This window comes from Rhinoraja longicauda, chromosome 15 (assembly GCF_053455715.1).
Source record: "Rhinoraja longicauda isolate Sanriku21f chromosome 15, sRhiLon1.1, whole genome shotgun sequence".
Lineage (NCBI taxonomy): Eukaryota > Metazoa > Chordata > Chondrichthyes > Rajiformes > Arhynchobatidae > Rhinoraja > Rhinoraja longicauda.
In genome coordinates this window covers 7524223-7544222 of record NC_135967.1, presented here as the reverse complement: position 1 = coordinate 7544222, position 20000 = coordinate 7524223, and the positions used below count along the sequence as shown (strand labels likewise).

The window sequence follows — 20000 nt, the reverse complement described above, 5'->3', positions numbered from 1 at the left end:
AAACCCGGGTTCGATCCTGACTACGGGCGCTGTCTGCACGGAGTTTGCACATTCTCCCCGTGACCTGCGTGGGTTTTCTCCGAGATCTTCGGTTTCCTCCCACTCTCCAAAGACGTACAGGTTTGTAGGTTAATTGGCTTGGTAAATGTAAAAATTGTCCCTAGTGGGTGTAGGATAGTGTTAATGTGCGGGGATCGCTGGTCGGTGGGCCGAAGGGCCTGTTTCCGCGCTGTACCTCTAAACTAAACAGTACAGTACAGAAACGGATCCTTCAGCCTACAATGTTTGCGCTGAACATGATGCCTGGTTGAACTGATCTCATATGTCTGTACTCAATTCTCATCCTTCCATTCCTTGCGCTTCCATGTGCCTATCTAAAAGCCTCTCGAACGTTGCGGTCGTATGTGCCTCCATCACCACCCCCAGCAATGCATTCCAGGCTCCCGCCACTCTCTGTTCAAAGAAAAACTTGTCCTGCAAATCTCCATTAAACTTTCCCCCTCTCGTTGTATAACTAACCCCTCTGGTGTTTGACATTCTGCCTTGGGAGAAAGGTTCTGACTGTCTACCCTATTTATATCTCTCATAATTTTACATACTTCTATCAAGTCTCCCCTCGACAACCGATGTTCCGGAGAAATTATGCTTCAATGTGAACAGCTGCATTTGGGAAGGGGGGAAAGACCAAGAAAATTGGAGTGGGAAATCGAGCATGGGATCACTTCACATCTTCTCCAAATATAGCAGAGTGGAAAACGAAATCTTTTATTTTTGGTAGATATGTTTATAACCTCAGGAACCGCAAAATAGTGCCAAGCCCAAAAATGTCAGAAATGCAGCATAAGGTTGGATATAAGACACAAGGAACTGTAGATCCTGGTTTATAAAAAAGACACACACACAGTAACTCAGCGAGTCAGGCAGCATCTCTGGAGGGCATGGACAGATGATATTTAGGGTTGTGACTCTTCTTCAGGTGAATTATAGTGGGGGGTGGGAGAGAGAAAGCTGGAAGAGAGGTGGGGGTTGCAGGACAAAGCCTGGCAAGTGATAGGTGGATACAGATGAGGAGGATTTTACTGGGTTGACAAAAGCCAGAGATGCAAAGAAGACAAAAGAAGGCTGTGAGATAAGAAATGTGAAGCCAGGTGGGAGGGGGTACGGGATAGTGGGAGGAATGGGTGTGCGTCCAGGTGGGGCACAGAGAAGAGGAGGGCGGAGGGACAAAGAGGTGGAGGGTTGTTGTTGGTAAGTTACCCAAAATTGGAGAATTCACTGGTCATGCCATTGGGATGTAAGCTACCCATGCGGGATATGAGGTTTGGCATAGAACGCGGATATACGAATGATGCCGTATTATGCAATCATAGGGTCTGTCGTAATGGTTGAGAAGGGTGGCACGGTGGCGTAGTGGTAGAGCTACTGCCCTGCAGAGCCAGGTCCCGACTATGGGCGCTGTCTGTACGGAGTTTGTACGTTCTCCCTGTGACTTGCGTGGGTTTTCTTCGAGTTCTTCGGTTTCCTCCCATACTCCAAAGACGTACAGGTTTGTAGGTTAATTGGCTTGGTATAAAAGTAAAAATGTCCCTGTAAATGTAATAAATGTAAAATATTGGTGGTGTTAATGTGCGGGGATCACTGGCCGGCGTGAACTCTGGACCGAAGGGCCTATTTCCGCACTGTATCTCTGAACTAAGCTAAGAAAAGCTTGCTCAAGATACTGGCTCTTTATGCAATGGTGTGCTCTTGAAATCTGCTGATGGGCCCTTGTCTGATGGGTGGCATCATCAGCAGTACAGTGCATCCTCACGATCATGCTGGTGTATTGGCTGTGATGAGGTACTGAAGTCTCCAGAACGGGGCTGAATTCATGAGCATGTCAATCCGGCAAGTGCTTGCAGGTCGCCAAGACTAACACCTACTCATGTCTGTTTATAGCCAGCATGGAAACTGCGGCATTTACATCTGGGTTTCATGACTCTTGGCCCATCTGGAGCTTAATGTTTTTTTTTGTACCCGATTTTTTTTTTTTCTCCCTATCCACCCTTGCTCGCATCTCCCTTTGCAAGCTCTTGCTGATCGTCTGGGATGGGAATCTGTTTCTCCTGTGTGTGGCGTGAGGCAGCAGAGAATAAAGGCAAATCGTGTTTTTTAATCAAGTATTTGCTCGCCTGTAAATTGTGCCATTAGTAACTAAGAGGCTAAATAAGTTGTTGTGAGGGCGCGGAGCTAATGTAGTGCAATGATTTGGACTCCAAATCACCCGTGCAGAATAATGATCCATTTGTGATTGTCCAAAGTCTGGAATTGTCTTTGAGCCAAGCTGTGTGCGTGAGGTAACACAACTTACAGGCGGAAGCCAGTGCTGGTATCAGTGTTAATCGTGGCAGGAAGGTGATTAGGTTGTTTTGATTTGTCTTTGTTTTGATCCACTGCTGTGCAATCTAAAGGGATGTGAATAAGGGAACTCCTATTCCTTGCCGTCCACCCTCCTCCATCTTCCTCTGTCCCTCTGGTCTCCCCTGACGGTGCAACTCAGCCAGGGCCACCTGCCTGCCCATCCCATTTATCATGCATTGTGATGGGGATGGGGATGTGCACAGCACCTTTTGCTTTTGACCATTCTGCAAAGGCACATTAAACACTCTGTGTGGTTCTTTGTGTGTGCCTATGTGTCTGTGTGTGCCTGAATCTGTGTCAGTCCGTCTCTATGTGCGTGCAGTTGTCTGTGTGTGTCTCTGCATGTGTGTGTCTGTGTGTGTGCGCGTGCATGTGACTTTGTGCATGTGTCTGTGGATGTGTGTCTGTCAGTCTGTCTCTATGTGCGTGCAGGTGTGTGTGTGCGTGTGTCTGTCTGCGTGTGTCTGTGTGCGTGCATGTGACTGTGTGCCTGTGTCTGTGTCAGTCTGTCTCTATGTGCGTGCAGGTGTGTGTGTGTGTGTGTCTGTCTGCGTGTGTCTGTGTGCGTGAATGTGACTGTGTGCCTGTGTCTGTGGATGTGTGTCTATCAGTCTGTCTCTATGAGCGTGCAGGTGTGTGTGTCTGCGTGTGCCTGTGTCTGTGGATGTGTGTCTGTGTCAGTCTGTCTCTATGTGCGTGCAGTTGTCTCTGTGTCTGTGTGCGTGTGTGTGTGTGTGTGTGTGTGTGTCTGCGTGTGTCTGTGTGTGTCTGTGCGCGTGCATGTGACTTTGTGCATGTGCCTGTGTCTGTGGATGTGTGTCTGTGTCAGTCTGTCTCTATGTGCGTGCAGTTGTCTCTGTGTCTGTGTCTGCGTGTGTCTGTGTGTGTCTGTGCGCGTGCATGTGACTTTGTGCGTGTGCCTGTGTCTGTGGATGTGTGTCTGTGTCAGTCTGTCTCTATGTGCGTGCAGTTGTCTCTGTGTCTGTGTGCGTGTGTGTGTGTGTGTGTGTGTGTCTGCGTGTGTCTGTGTGTGTCTGTGCGCGTGCATGTGACTTTGTGCATGTGCCTGTGTCTGTGGATGTGTGTCTGTCAGTCTGTCTCTATGAGCGTGCAGGTGTGTGTCTGTCTGTCTGTCTGTTGAGGTGGTGGCTATTGAGGGTGGGTCCAGTAGTTAGCTACATCAACCGTTCCGTGTGATCCCGAGCTGGGTCTGCCCAGCCGGTGCCGGCACTAATGGTCCAGCCTGTTTCTCCTGCAAAGGCCGGGGCCTGAGTTGCGATGGCACCTTTGGTGCTGCGAGCTGGAGAAACCCTCATGGACCCCACTGCAGGGGCAGCACCTTGAGTAGATTCCCCAACACCACGCCTGGGAAATCTGTTACTCAGGCTGCACCAAGTTCACCAGACTTAACAGGTGCAGTCACCTCAAGGAATTAGCTGACAGGCACATTGTTTATTAAGTTCCCTTAAATGACATGAATTGTTCTTCGTATTTATTTTATTTTATTGAATACATTTTGTTTTACGATGACCTGAAGCATGATCCAGCAGGTCAGACCACATCTGTGGGAAGAGAAACAGAGTTGACATTTCGGATTGAACGTCCTTCATTAAGTCTGAGTGTTTCCAGCATTTTCTGTTAGTTCCAACATCGAAAGTTTTTGTGATTTTTCACCTAAGCATTATTGGAAGTTCGGGAACATCGAAGACATTAACTGATACTTAATAACAGTGACAACACTGCTAGTTAAGGGTGTCAGGGGTTCTGGAGAGAAGGAGGGAGAATGGGGTTGAGAGGGAAAGAAAGATCAACTATGATTGAATGGTGGTGTAGACTTTATGGGCCGAATGGCCTAATTCTGCTCCTAGAATATGAATTTATGAACTTACGATTGTTGGTGAACCTAAAAGGATTCATGGTGCTGGAGTAACTCAGCAGGTCAGGCAGCATCTCTGGAGAATATGGATAGGTGATATTTCGGGTCAGGACCCGTCTCCAAATTTGAGGAAGGATATTCTTGCTATTGAGGGCGTGCAGCGTAGGTTCACTAGGTTAATTCCCGGAATGGCGGGACTGTCGTATGTTGAAAGGCTGGAGCAATTAGGCTTGTATACACTGGAATTTAGAAGGATGAGGGGGGATCTTATTGAGACATATAAGATAATTAGGGGATTGGACACATTAGAGGCAGGAAACATGTTCCCGATGTTGGGGGAGTCCAGAACAAGGGGCCACAGTTTAAGAATAAGGGGTAGGCCATTTAGAACGGAGATGAGGAAGAACTTTTTCAGTCAGAGAGTGGTGCACCTATTGTCTATTGTAAGGAGGTGAATCCAAGGCCAAGATTAGATCAGCCATGGTCTTCTTTCTCCCACTATTCTGCCTCCCTTCCCCTAAACCCCTTCCACCTAAACTGTAACATCCAGATTCACACACAGTTTCTTCTCAACAACCATCAGGCTATTGAACAATACAAATTCCATCTAAACTCCCACTGCCTTGGTTGCAGCAGGAACTTCAGGCTGTGTTTGTGTGTTTGCACTATATTTTTAATTTATTGAACTTCTTTTGTTTATTATACTATCTACAGAGTACCATGTTCACATACCTGTTGTGCTGCCGTAAGTGAGAATTTCATTGTTCCGTTTCGGGACATGTGATATAATAAAACAATCCTGCCTCTTCACTGCCTGGTATACGAGCTTTCACATATGATTTGTTTTGCAGACTTCATGAGAGAAAGGCCTGGCTGGTTTCAGGGAAGCCTCCAATCAGAACTGGAACAAATATTTCTGTGAACTGCCGTACCTATCAAGACCTTACCTGGAACATCAAAGGTCCTCCAGTTCATGCAAATGCATCCATCCTCACAGGAAGTTGTTCCATCACAGCCAGTGAAGTAGTGGACTGCTTTGAGTGGTAGTGTCCCTCAGCTAATTGTTGCATTTCTTTCCCTCCAATCCATTCTGCTGCAGGTTTTTATAATCCGATCTTGTCTTTTTTTTTTCTTCCCCCTGAACACCCAGCCCTGTTTGTGAGAGGTTACCCGTGTATTTAATCAAGGAATGTTAAAGTACTACTGGTAATATGTACAAACTTTGTTAAATGTGCAATGTATTTTACATAAATTACCCAGCAAAATGTGGGGTTTAGTTTTGGGAAGATTTTGCTCGACCATCAATCCAAGTAGGGTAAATATAAGAAAGATGTCACGACTGTACAATTTGTTTTGTTAAAGCATAAATAATAATTTGGTGACAGATGAAGGACTGTTCATCTCAATCGTGTTATCAGTAAAGGTAGTTTGCGCAGGCTGCAGGGTGAGGAGCTTCAACTAGAAGCCTTGCTGTTGTTCAGAGGACTTCAGGCAACAATTCTTATCCGGTTGCATCAAAAGATTCCTGTGAACTGTTGCCCCTCATGCTGAACTGGGATATTGGCAACCTGGTTTTTGCAAGTTGTTTCCCAGCCCCAGCTGCCTCTGATGAAAAGAATGGCTGGACCCCAGTTGTGGCACAGTGAAGATGACCAATATCCAACAAATCAGTGCCCAAGCCACCATCTCACCATGTAACTGGATGCATCCAGTCAACCTATTAATCTCACATTGGTGGAGAATGGATTTTTAGTTCATTATTTACTTCATGTTTAATTAGTATTTTTAGAGTAACTCTATTTCTTAAAGAGGACACTTATTGAATGCATTCCATTGAAGTAATTTGGCAGCTGGACACTTTTAGTACCTGCCTTTGGTTCTATGTTAGGCTGCCTAATCACTAGACAATGCCAGGCTCCCAAAGGGAGCAGGAACCCACAATCCAGATGTGGAGAACAATCAGTCCCTCCTCACCTGCCAACATATGGCAGTGTTGAGGAGAGGCAAAGTTTCTGGAACTGGATAGACTGATCCATCTGGTGTATTCTTCCCCGTTTGGGATGAGTTGACTCATTAGGGGAGATCAAAGGGAATGATTCTAACACAGGTTTCGAACCTGAGCCTTTTTGATCTCGCTGCATGGTCCGAAGCCGTGAGATCTTTCATTCCCCAGTTCTAACACTCTGCCTAACACGATAATAAACTTTCACAAAGAAAAGAAGAAGCCAAAAAGCAACTAATTAAAGACGGCTGTTGCATATATAGAGTCCCTTCATATGCAGTGATTGATAGATTGTTTAAAAAAAATGTTGATCGGTGCACATTCCTGATGTCCATTAGATAACAGCCCTGTAAATCATGGTTACTTTGTAAACTACAGTGCAATTAAATTATTGGGCAAATAGTATTTTCTGTTTTTAAAAAAATGCATTCATCACTTTGCTAATTTAGTTCACTTTTTTATTGATTGGGATGTAAATCGCCCTGTTGGAAAAAGTGTATTTATCTTTCTAAAATGATTCAATGGCTTTAGATCTTTTCTCCCCCAAGCTGTTTCTGTTTAGCCACTTGTTTAAATCATCCTGTTTAAAACATGGAAGTGCGCAGCTATCCTGAAAATCTTTGAGTCGTCACGGTGATCTTTGGTAACACAGCGGTAGGGAATTTTACACCGAGTAAACAACACTGATATACATTGGATAAACACCCTGCAACCCTTAAGTTGGCAGTTGCATTGATATGGATTGTAAGGCAGACACAGTGAGAGTTGGGTGGCTTCAATACGATCAACACATACGTTATTTGAAGCTTCACTTTACGGAGATTAGTTGGTTTGTGTCACTGTCACAAAAGATGTCTTTATTCCCAATGATGCGTGTCATGGCTGTGAAGGTTATTTTAATTTTACATTTTGCTCTTGTCCCATTTACAAAGTGAAGACATGTAATGAAGAGTCTCCAGCTCCTTAAGCAGATGACAACCAGTCCCCATTGCCTGCCTTGCTAACAGGGAGTTTCATTGCCTCTGTTAGTTGCATCTAATATTGCCATCGGTGAGCTTGTCATATAGAGGTCCGCGCAGATTGGCCGTGTTTGTGCCAACAAGTCAAGACTGTTCAGGACGTTATAATCTGGTCTAGAGGATGAAATATAGAAAACATAGAACATAGAAAATAGGTGCAAGAGTAGGCCATTCAGCCATTCGAGCCAGCACTGCCATTCAATATGATCATGGCTGATCATCCAGATGATGCACAGTAAATCCGCTTCTCTTTCGTTTACCAAGGTAAACTTGCAAATAGAATCATTTAGAAACACTCGTGGCAAACTTACCTTTACCAACAAAACGACTGAGGTAGGAACATTGTTCGATGCAGGAATTCTGCAGCTGCTCAAAATGAAGGCACTAAAGAGGATTTTAATAGGTAACCACTAGGCTTCAGGGAATGGAAGAGCTCGAGTTTCATCATTATAATCAAAGGCTACAAACGACCTGCCATTTCCACGATCACTTGGTACTTCAGTTTGCAAGCGGCAGGCTATAAGATGCTAATCCCCACTGGGTAGAGGAATCTGGGCTGAAAACAATAAACTGCTAGTGTGTTTATAATCAACAGGAACAAAGTTGATGTTCCTCCTTCTCTTACATCAGGTGGTGAACTTGGAGCTAATACAATCACAATCTGCTCTCCCTAATGAAAAGGCTAATGGTGTGGTACAGAAAATGTCTGCTGAATAAGCCGATTTTGAAGGCCATTTGTACTTTTTGTTTGGTTTGTAACCAAAACAAAGGCAAATCTGAGTTCCTCTTTCAAACTGGTTGTTGGAAGGTTTGTATGAGTGGCCAGGTTTGGCCTGGGTTGTATCATTCCTTGATCAGTCAGGCTGGATAGTTCTATCTCAGGCTACACATAATGACAGTCACTTGGATCTGGTACTTAAACCTTCTGAAGGGGGTCATAAATCCTGAAGATGCTGGAAATCTGACATCAAAACACAAATGTCGGGAGTTGCTCGAGAGAGAAGAAACTGAATCATTGCCTCGGGTCAACTCCCTGAAATGCAGAGTGTTCACAGTATCTCCTGAATTGATTTTAAAAAAAAAATCTTTTGAGTTGATTTTGGAAGGAAAGGTGGGAATCTGGAAGCCAAACAAAATTGTGGGAGATAGTTGTGGGAGATACCAATAACTATAAAGTTGAGTGATTTCTGAAATTTTAAAATAGCAGATATGTTTGCTGCATCGATTGGTACAGTTGAAGGAATCTGGTGCTTTTTAAATAAGGAAGTTCGCTCACACGTCCCTCACACTGGGTGTCATTTTCTTTCGCTCAATCGTCAGGCTTTTGTACAATTACTGAAGGAGTTGTTATGAATCACTCTGCCTCAGTTGATTACTGTTCCTACCTTAAGCACCACATAACTGCTTGGCATGGTCCACTGAGTATAATTACACTGCGGTGCACCTGCATGTTCCATGTTGCACGGTGACAAATGCTTTATTTTAAACTGCAGGGCTGTAATTTAGGTTTATGCATGACTGGGCAGAAATCGTAGGTTGCATGTCAAGGTTTTGAAGTTGAAGTGCTCCGTCTGTAATCTTCTGTTTACCACAGGTGGGTAACAAATGTGGGACTTGGATGCAAAACATTAAGACGCCTCCCTGAATTATAATTTTAACCAAACTGCCACTAATGGAACAATGGGTTGTATTTGTTCGGGTAATTGGATGTGATGAACCACTGAAATATTTGGAATTGGAGCAATGCAACAATGGTACCCACCCTAGGCAGGAATGATTATTAAAAGTGGTAATTATGGTTCCGTGTTTCTTTGACCGAGTCATTTTCTCAGTGCATTAGGCAGTGGTGTTTTAGAAATGACGCCAGATCTAATTATAATGGGCAAGGTGCTCACTGAATAAATAAACTGTGGATGCTGTTCATTGCTCTGCTGTGTAGAAAGAGACAACAGCATCCTTTCTACCACGGTATTGTCTGCTGATACTACTGTACCCCATGTCCATTCAATGCATTGATATCCTGTCTTTTTCACCAGTCCCAAATTCATCTTTGATTGACATCATCCCGATCTCTGGATTGTATTGAATCTTGTATTGAATGGGCAGTCTAGCACATTAGCTTCACTGACACCATTTGGAGTCTTTAAGAAGGGACTATTATTAGAGTACTATCAGAGAAGAATTTAAGATATGAAGGAATGGTCAAAGATAAAGATCTGAATTATCGTCCATAGTTCCTTTAAGATCACATTCGAGATCATTGGGGTGATTCAGGATCATAATCTTTCCCCATTTATTGGACCAAAACTGGTTCAGCATTATGTGGAAAGGCAACAAAGGGCTGGGCATTCTATAAATTTACTCCTCAATGACTTTGCAACAACATAGTTCAGCAATTCATTGCTGCTCTGTAAAAATGAATGCTTGATCCTATTAACCAGTACCAAATGGGGGAAGAATACACCAAATTACAATTTGAGTTAATATTACAATTTTGCAGATACAAGCTCTTTGATCTGTTGAAAGCCTTGCGATTGAGACCCTTGCAACAAAGACCATCCATGGAAAGAGAAACTTGAGAAATGTGCCTGATCTATAAACCATTTGTATTCATTTGTAATAGTTCATCAATTGTTTGAGCCCGCTATTTCAAGAATGAATCATTCAACACTTATTGATTTATTTTTCTGCCTTGTCAGACATTCATATTTAATTCAGTTGTTTGCTTCAGCACTTTGAAGGAAGTTAATAAATTTTAATAGACCAAAGGCAGAAAAGCTGGGGACAAGTTGTTCTGAGTAATCTGTGCAGCTCTCGGTTATTTAACGGACAGCCCAGCACATGGTGGACTTCAAATCTATGGTTTGGTGCAGTGGATTGGAAGACGTTTAAAGTTTCTTCTTTTCCGCCTCTTATTCAACTGCCCATTAAGTGCCCAGTTTAGATGAGGGTATTAAGCATCCAATATTCATAATTTTTCTAAGCATCCCAAACGTCTTTAATAAATTGCAAAGGAATGGCGACCTTAAATTTCCTTGCCATTCCTATCCTGTCCCATTATTATTATTTTTTTACTGAGAACTAACATCTCATTTGCCCCTCAGATCTTTAAGCAGCATGGGAACTGCCCCTGGCAGAGCTTTGAATGGATTTTGACACTCTCGGGTTCTATCTGTATTTTTCCACAGAAATGTATATTGCCTTCATTTCAATGTTTGATCATTGAGTTTTGGATTATAATTGTTGGGCGTGTACAAAATGGCAAAGCTTAAGTAGATTGACGTTGAAGCCTGCTGTACCTTTGTTCCCTTATTCAGCACTTTTCCCCTGCGTATTCTGGAGTGCAAATGGTGCCGCTCAAATACATATACATTGTGTTTTAAGTGTACATTGATGTTGATAATGTTTATTATCGAAATAAAATGAACATTTGCAGCCTGCAGTGTTTCTGGTTGTTGTGTGCGTTTATTCACCTGAATCTCCTCCTCTTCCCACTCCAAGACCATACTATTTGCATCTATACTGCTTCGTTACCTTTCGAATGGTAAATGAAAATAACTTGATTGTGATTTAAGCCCAAGGAATGATCTTACCACGGGCACCAAATGGCCAATTATTTCCAATTGAGCTAAACGGTGCACAAATACCAAGAGTGTGAAAAGGTGTCCGTATTAACATTTTCTGCTTGGGTCTACTAAGCATTTGGAACAAGTTGTGGATTGAGAGGATATTTAGAAAGACGTTTGTACATTTTTCGTTGGGCAGGACTGTCTGGGAGGCAATTCATGGGGAGATGGCCAAGCAAACTATATTGTAGCGCTCCCTCTCCTCCTCCTGTGATACGAGGGCCTAGTCTTATGGGTAATGTAGATCTCTAAAAATGTCCCTTGAAGCTTGATTTTAGTTTTGGGGATGCAGCATGGAATCAAGCCCTCTGGCCCACCGACTCCACGCCAATAAGCAATCACCCGTACACTTCTTCATTCCTACACCCCAGCTACAAATTACAGAACCCAATTAACCTGGTTGGTTTATTAATTATCACAAATCAACCTACAAGTCTGCACATTTTTGGATTGTGGGAGAAAACCGGAACACCCGGATAAAACTCATGGGGGAACGTACAAACTTTATACAGACAGCACCCGAAGTCAGGATCGAACCCGGGTCTCTGGTGCTGTAAGGCAGCAACTCTCCCGCTGCGCCACCGTGCTTTCTTCTACCCCCCCTCCCCCGCCCTGCCCCCCCCCCGCCCTCCCCATCACAAGTCTCAGAACTTTCCATTGGGGCACTTCATGGTTTGAGATTAGGATACGATACAAGGGATACAGTAAGGAGATTAATTGATTGGTATGTTCCAAAATTAGGAGACCAGACATTCTTTTGACTGTGTACTGGAACCAATCTTGTCGTTGCTGCCTCGAAATTGTCGGCTTGCTCGGTTTAAGATCTGGCAAGAGATTTTCAAAGGCATTTATTGTTTTTTTTAAAATTCGTGCACATTTTCAAGAAAGCCAAAAACATTCTTCTCTTTCCTTGCCAATGGTCTTCAGGGCACAGTACTGTTGGCGAAAACACTTGTGATTTAGGTTACATGTTAGCGGCAAGGAAAGTATGTGTTCCCATTGTGGCCCTGATCAGACTATTTAAATCAAGGGAAAAGTGGATGAAAACAGCATTTTTTTAAAAACATAAAAATAGAACATGTTGACCTGAGTATAAGATCATCAGATAAAGCCAGACCCTGGAGCAAACAATGAGAGGTTTGCACGGGGTTACTTTCAGGACAATATGAGAAGGTTGATGATTTGGCCAGGATCATTCATGGGGCAATAATGGTCTGGGTTGGCAGGAAAGGAAACAGCTGTTGACCTCGAGTCATCCCAATCCTCTTTGACCCCCTTCACATCTGGATTCAATAGGAGTGAGTCACCAACCTGCTCACAGGAAGGGTTCCCTCATTCTGATTCTTCAATAAAGCTCCATGCCTCTTCTGGCAAGCCGAGGGAGCACTTTTCTCGACCATCTCTGCTAACCTTCCTCACCAACTCTGCTAACCAACCTTCCTACCCTTGACTCCGTTTACACCTCGCGCTGCCTCGGCAAGGCCGCCAGCATAATCGAGGACAATTCGCACCCTGGCCACTCCTTCTCCCCTCTTTCATGGGGCAAAAGGTATAGAAGTGTGAAAATACACACTACCAGATTGAGGGACAGTTTCTTCCCAGTTGTTATCATGCAACCGGACCGTCCTCACTATCTGCCTCACTGGGGACCCTCAGACAATCTTTGATCCGACTTAAACCTGCATCTGCAGTTCCTTCCTACATATCTTTGATCGGACTTTACTGGCTTTATCTTGCATTAAACATTATTCACATTATTCCCTTTATCACGTATCTCTACACTGTGGATGGCTCTTTTGTAATCATGTAGTCTTTCCGTTGACTGGTTAGCATGCAACGAAAGCTTTTCACTCTACCTTGGTACACGTGACAATAAACTAAACAGAGACTCAAACTCAACTCAAATAGCTAATGAGAGGGTAGAAGCAGGTGGTGGAAGGGTTAAGTCCTTTTCCTGAACTGTGTGGCCTCAGGAGAAACCAGAAATTCTTGCCTCCTTGCCCAGTGAGGAGATTGGGGTAACTATCAAGTGAGTGGACCACCCAAGTGGTACGAAACTCCCACCAACCAAAGACCTCCACCCTGCCTCCCCATAGCCACATAATAAATGTCCGAACTGGGGAATCAGGCTTCTGCAGCGTGTTCATTAGGACCTTTGGGAAGTGTTTAACTACAAAACATCATCTGCCCCTCTTCCCCTCTTCCCCCCTCCCCATCCTATAAATAACCTGTCACATCTAAAAAAAGGAACCAAATACAATTTTGGTTTATATATTGAACCGTGGAGACGGGTGGGGGCTGGGGGTGGGAGAGGGCGGGGGGGGGGGGGGGGGGGGTGTGATAGGGGAATGAACCAAAAGCACACATCTGGTACGTACAAACTTACAAGTCCCAGTGCTTTATTTTTTATAGACAGTATCAAATTTTCATTAAGAAAATGTGCTGAATTTGTTCTTGCAATAGTTTTCCAAAAACGGTTTGAGTATTGTTCACCTTGCTCGTTGTAGTGATATTCTTGTGGCATTCATCTGGTGCTTGGGTATTTTGCTACCAAATGCAGATCAGAGGGCAGCTATTTGTTCCATCAGGGCAATGCTGTTTAATAACACACTTTTGGACCCTGCTCCTCGTTATGAAGTGTCCATAATTTCACTTCCGATTTTATTTGAGGATTCTGCTTTCCTCCACGGTTCACAGGTAGAGCGTTGTAGATCCAGCAATCATCTGTCAACAATTCTCTCCACCCTTCCTTCATCAATCATTTTAAGTTGATGACCATGGCATGCTGACCAACCAACGACCTCCACCCTGACTCCCCATAGCCACATAATAAATGTCCGAACTGGGGAATTGGAGGCGCACGGTGGCGCAGCGGTAGAGTTGCTGCCTTACAGTGAATGCAGCGCCGGAGACTCAGGTTCGATCCTGACTACCGGCGCCGTCTGTACGGGAGTTTGTGCGTTCTCCCCGTGACCTGCGTGGGTTTTCTCCGAGATCTTCGGTTTCCTCCCACATTCCAAAGACGTACAGGTATAATAATAATAATTCATTTATTTTATATAGCGCCTTATCGCATGCTCACAGCGCTTTACAAAAACAATTAACATAGAAACAAACAGACAAACTATCCTGACGGAAAAGCGGCGAATACACAACGCCAGCGTCCTCTCACGTCAGGGTCCGGCAGTAGACATTAAAAAGCACAAGACACACAGATATAATTTTTTACACAAACAGCCATCACAGTGATTGCTCTAGGCATACCCTCACTGTGATGGAAGGCAAAGTCTCATCTCCTCCTCATTCTTCTCCCGTGGTGCCACGAGGTGATCGAGGCTCCCAACTTTTTGAAGCCCCCACCGGGCGATGGAAAGTCCCAGGGCCGAGCCGAGCAGGCCGATGAAAGTCCTGAGCCCCCACCGGGCGATGGAAAGTGCTGCGGCCGGGCCACGCAGGCGATGAAGGGCCTGCAGGCGGGTCGATCGTACCTCGCGCTTCAGGGCGGTCGAAGCTGCTACGGCTGGAGCTCCCAAAAGCCGGTCGCCAGCCAGGGACCTGCGAACTCCCGATGTTGCGGTCTGCAGGGCCCACGGCCGAAGCCTCCGAAATGGTAAGTCCAGGCCCTGCGACCGGAGTCTTTGAGGTCGATCCCAGATGGAGGCCGCCGACTCCACGATGTTAGGCCGTAGCGCGAACGGAGATACGACACGGTAAAGGTCGCATCTCCGTTGAGGAGGAGATTTGAAAAAAGGTTTCCCCCAACCCCCCCACCACCCCCCCACATACACAGAGTTAAAAATAAAACAAAACGTACATTTAACGACGACAATGACAAAAAAACCAAAAAAAAACCCAGAGAGACTGCCGGTGAGCCGCAGCTGCAGAACACAGCCACGCCCCCTTTGTTATGTAGGTTAATTGGCTGGGTAAAATGTAAAAATTGTCCCTAGTGTGTGTAGGATAGTGTTAATGTGCGGGGATCGCTGGGCGGCACGGACTCGGTGGGCCGAAGGGCCTGTTTCCGCGCTGTATCTCTAAATCTAAATCTAAAAGGAGACTCAAAGGGTGAACAGTCCTAACCTTTCCAACTTCTGGTTTGGAAGGTTAGTTCGCATGGGATTCAGGGAGTGGAAAATTGGCTTCATGGACGGAAGCAGAGGGTGATGGTGGTGGGTTATTTTTCAGACTGGAACCCTGTGACTAGTGGTGTGCCTCAGGGATCAGTGTTGGGCTCATTGCTGTTTGTGGTTTATATCAACAATTTGGATGTACAAGGCATGATTAGTAAGTTTGCAGATGTTCATAAGTTCTAGGAGCATAATTATGTCATTCGGCCCATCTACTCGGCATTCAATCATGGCTGATCTATCTTTCCCTCTCGACCCCATTCTCCAGCATTCGCCCCATTAATCCCTGATACCCTTACTAATCAAGAATCTGTCAATATCCGCCTTAAAAATATCCATTGACTTGGTCTCCACTGAATTCACGTAAAAAGGTGGTATTGTAGATAGCGAAGATTGTTATCAAAATTACAGCAGGGTCTTGATTAGTTGGACAAGTGGACTGAGGAATGGTTAATGGACTTTAATACAGATAAGTGTGAGGTGTTACATTTTGGGAAGTAAAACCAGGGCAGAACCTTCACAGTGAATAGCATAGCTCTGGGAAGTGTTGTAGGGCAGATGGATCTAGGACCGCAGGTACATATTTCCTTGAAAGTGGTGTCACATGTAGATAGGGTGGTCAAGTAAGCTTTTGGCACATTTGGCCTTCATAGATACATAGACAATAGGTGCAGGAGTAGGCCATTCAGCCCTATCGTGCCAGCACCGCCATTCAATGTAATCATGGCTGATCATCCACAATCAGTACCCCGTTCCTACCTTCTCCCCATATCCCTTGATCCCGCTAGCCATAAGAGCTCTATCTAACTCATCATTCAGGGTAATAAGTAGTGAAGTCGGGATGTTATGCTGCAGTTATACAAGACATTGTTGAGGCCACATTTGGAACATTGTGTCCAGTTTTGGTCACCCTGCTATAGGAAAGATGTTGTAAAGTGCAGAAAAGATTCACAAGGATGTTGCCAGGTCTTGAGGGTCTGAGCTATTGGGAGGGGTTGGGCAGACTGGGACTTTATTCCCTGGAGCGCAGGAGGATAAGGGGTGACCTTAAAGAGGCCTATAAAGTCATGAGGGGAATAGATAGGGCAGAAGCCCAGAGTCTTTCACCAGAGTACGGGAATCAAGAACCAGAGGACACAGGCTTAAGGTGAGAGGGGAAAGATTTAATAGGAACTTGAGGGGCAACCTTGTCACAGAGTGTGGTGGGTATATGGAATGAGATGCCAGAGAGTGTAGTTGAGGCAGTCACTATAACAACATTTAAAAGAGATTGGGACTGGTACAAGGTTGGGAAAGGTTTAGAGCAATATGGGTAAAACACAGGCAGTTGGAACTAGTGTATTTGGAGCATCTTGGTCAGTATTGAGAAGTTGGGCTGAAGGGCCTGTTTCCATACTGAATGGCAATGACATGATCCCACGTGGAGTGAATTAAACTGACAAAGGGTGCTGTGTGTCAGGAGGCTAACGTGAACCACAAGGCCCGATGGATGAACAGGGCTGGAAACCCTTTGCCATTGCTGAGAAGAGGGATATTTTGAGTTTTTCCCACTCCCGTGATTTACTTGTCCACCTCCAGCCATTGTGCAATGGGCCAGATTTGCAGCAGATTGTCTGATCCATTGGTTGAGGAATTGCTGCACTCCATCCAGACACACAGCTTAGCACACAAGTATTTTTAAAGTTTTAGACAAACAGCGTGGAAACGCCAAGGTTGGAGTCCACGCCAACTATCGATCACTCGTACGCTACCTCTATGTCCTGTGTACTAGTTCCATGTACTCTGTGCTAAGGGGGACTTTGCAGAAGCCAATTAACCTAAAGACCTGCACGTCTTTGGAATGTGGGAGGAAACCGGAGCACCCGGAGGAAACCCACGCGGTCACAGGGAGAACGTGCAAACTCTGCACAGACAGCATCTGAGGTCAGGAACGAACCCTGGATTTCTGGCGCTGTGAGGCAGCAGCTTTACCACTGTGCCGCCCAACTTGCTGTAGCTTTCAGATAGCCCAGCACCAGTTAGATATCTCCTTCTGACGTGCTTTCCAACACTAATCACTGGAGCAGCTCGGATTACAAGCTTGCTGATAATAATGCAGATGTTTCATTTGACAACGTGCCTCAGAATGGTGCTTGAGGTACAAACTGATGGGATTAATAGCAGTATGATGGCATGGTGCGGAATTGGCAGGAAGCAAAGAGTTGTGAAATTCATATGTTCTCAGTCTGGGAGATGTTTTCAAGGATCAATTTTGGGCCCATTAGTAACCAGTGTTTACTCTGTTGCCAACCCACAATTGCTGCTCCTGTGCGTACTGATTAGAAAAAGTACTGTAGCAACTCTCCCAGCCCACACACACAGCATGTCCAAACGCCATGGTCTCCGCCAGCAAAGAAGTCAAAGGCAGCAGGTGTACGGGAACATCAGCACCTGCAGATTCCCCACCAAACCCCGCACCATGCTGGCATGGAGAGGTATACTTAGTCTTTCATCACATGGGCTAAGTGAGGAAGTTCCCTCTTTAAGCTAAAGATTGCAGCAGGTCTAAGCCCCGGCGTACCACCATCGTAGAGTCATCCAGCGTGGATACAAGCACTTCGGTCCAACTTGCCCACACCAACCAACATGTCCAATCTACACTAGTCCCACCTGCCTGCATTTGGCTCATATCCCTCTAAACCTGTCCTATCCATGTACCTGTCCAAATGTTTCTGAAGCCGTGCAATTGTACCTGCCTCAACTATCTCCTCCGGTAGCTCGTTCCATACACCCACCACTCTTTGTATGAAAAAGTTACTCTTCAAGTTCCTATTAAATATTTCCCCCCCTCACCTTCAACCTCGTTCCTCTGGTTCTTGATTGCTCTACTCTGGGTAAGAGACTCTGTTCGTCTACCCAATCTATTCCACTCATGATTTTGTACACCTCTATAAGATCACCCCTCATCCTCCTGCATTCCAAGGAACAGAGTCCTAGCCTGCTCAACCTCTCCCGACAGTTCAGGCCCTCGAATCCTGGCAACATCCTAGTATATCTTCTCTTAACCCTTTCCAGCTTGACAACATCTTTCCTATAACATGGTGCCCAAAACTGAACACGAATGGATTATGGCCTCACCAACATCTTATTTAACTGCAACATGACCACCCGACTTCTATACTCAATACTCTGACCGATGAAAGCCAATGTGCCAAAAGCTTTTTTGACCATCTTACCCACCTGAAAGGGCAATTATTTAGTTTAGTTTAGTTTAGAGATACTGTGTGGAAACAGGCCCTTCATAGAAACATAGAAACATAGAAAATAGGTGCAGGAGTAGGCCATTCGGCCCTTCGAGCCTGCACCGCCATTCAATATGATCATGGCTGATCATCCAGCTCAGTAACCTGTACCTGCCTTCTCTCCATACCCCCTGATCCCTTTAGCCACAAGGGCCACATCTAACTCACTCTTAAATATAGACAATGAACTGGCCTCAACTACCTTCTGTGGCAGAGAATTCCACAGACTCACCACTCTCTGTGTGAAGAAATGTTTTCTCATCTCGGTCCTAAAAGACTTCCCCCTTATCCTTAAGCTGTGACCCCTGGTTCTGGACTTCCCCAACATCGGGAACAATCTTCCCGCATCTAGCCTCTCCAACCCCTTAAGAATTTTATATGTTTCAATAAGATCCCCCCTCAGTCTTCTAAATTCCAGTGAGTATAAGCCTAGTCTATCCAGTCTTTCTTCATATGAAAGTCCTACCATCCCAGGGATCAATCTGGTGAACCTTCTCTGTACTCCCTCTAAGGCTAGAATGTCTTTCCTCCGATTAGGAGACCAAAACTGTACACATTACTCCAGGTGCGGTCTCACCAAGGCCCTGTACAACTGCAGCAGAACCTCCCTGCTCCTATACTCAAATCCTCTTGCTATGAATGCTAACATACCATTCGCTTTCTTCACTGCCTGCTGCACCTGCATGCCTACTTTCAATGACTGGTGCACCATGACACCCAGGTCACGTTGCATCTCCCCTTTTCCTAATTGGCCACCATTCAGGTAATACTCTGCTTTCCTGTTCTTGCCGCCAAAGTGGATAACCTCACATTTATCCACATTATATTGCATCTGCCATGCATTTGCCCACTCGCCTAATCTATCCAAGACACTCTGCAGCCTCCTAGCATCCTCCTCACAGCTAACACTGCCACCCAGCTTCGTGTCATCCGCAAACTTAGAGATGTTGCATTCAATTCCCTCATCCAAATCATTAATATACACTGTAAATAACTGGGGTTCCAGCACTGAGCCTTGCGGTACCCCACTAGTCACTGCCTGCCATTCCGAAAAGGACCCGTTTATTCCTACTCTTTGCTTCCTGTCCGCCAACCAATTCTCTATCCACCTCAACACTGAGTCTGGCGGAGAACCAGCGAGTCCGTGCCGACCAGCTATCCCACACATTAACACTATGAGTGTGGTAGGAAACTGAAGATCTCGGAGAAAACCCACGCAGGCCATGGGGAGAAAGTATAAACTCTGTACAGACAGAACCCGTAGTCAGGATCGAACCTGGGTCTCTGGCGCTGTAAGGCAGTAGCTCGACCGCTACACCAAAAGGAGGGCTCATCCGGGATTTGAACCCGGGACCTCTCACACCCGAAGCGAGAATCATACCCCTAGACCAACGAGCCAACGGACAACAGACACCTGCTTGGTTAGCATGGCATGATGGCCCCAAGGGTCTGAATCTAGGCTGTGTGATGAGAGTAAAGGCTGGCCTTGGGAGCAAAAGCCAGATCCCACAAATAAAACATGATTCAGATGCATAGAACAGATTTAGAAAGCTTTACACAAAACAAGGCAACATATGGTTAAACGGCAGCGGTGTGAAGAGATGCACTTTTAGTTTTCCCACTTCAGTCATCTAAGTGACACCAGTGAACTTGGTGCAAATTCTACAGC

The 20000-nt window shown here is 45.2% G+C and overlaps 1 protein-coding gene and 1 non-coding gene across 4 annotated transcripts in view; one reads left to right on the top strand and one right to left on the bottom strand.

Annotated features, from left to right (window-relative positions):
- Positions 1 to 10726, top strand: part of ophn1 (oligophrenin 1) — a 195949-nt gene extending 185223 nt beyond the window's left edge. For all 3 annotated transcript variants that reach the window (XM_078412146.1, XM_078412147.1, XM_078412145.1), the window contains exon 24: positions 5128 to 10726. In XM_078412146.1, coding sequence (XP_078268272.1) covers positions 5128 to 5136 — 9 coding nt within the window. In that variant the 3' untranslated portion in view covers positions 5137 to 10726. The remainder of the gene's footprint in view (positions 1 to 5127) is intronic.
- An 8931-nt stretch (positions 10727 to 19657) lies between these two features.
- On the bottom strand, positions 19658 to 19729 carry trnap-cgg (transfer RNA proline (anticodon CGG)). Its single transcript has one exon. It is a non-coding gene; the product is annotated as a tRNA-Pro (tRNA).
- Positions 19730 to 20000: the final 271 nt, after the last annotated feature.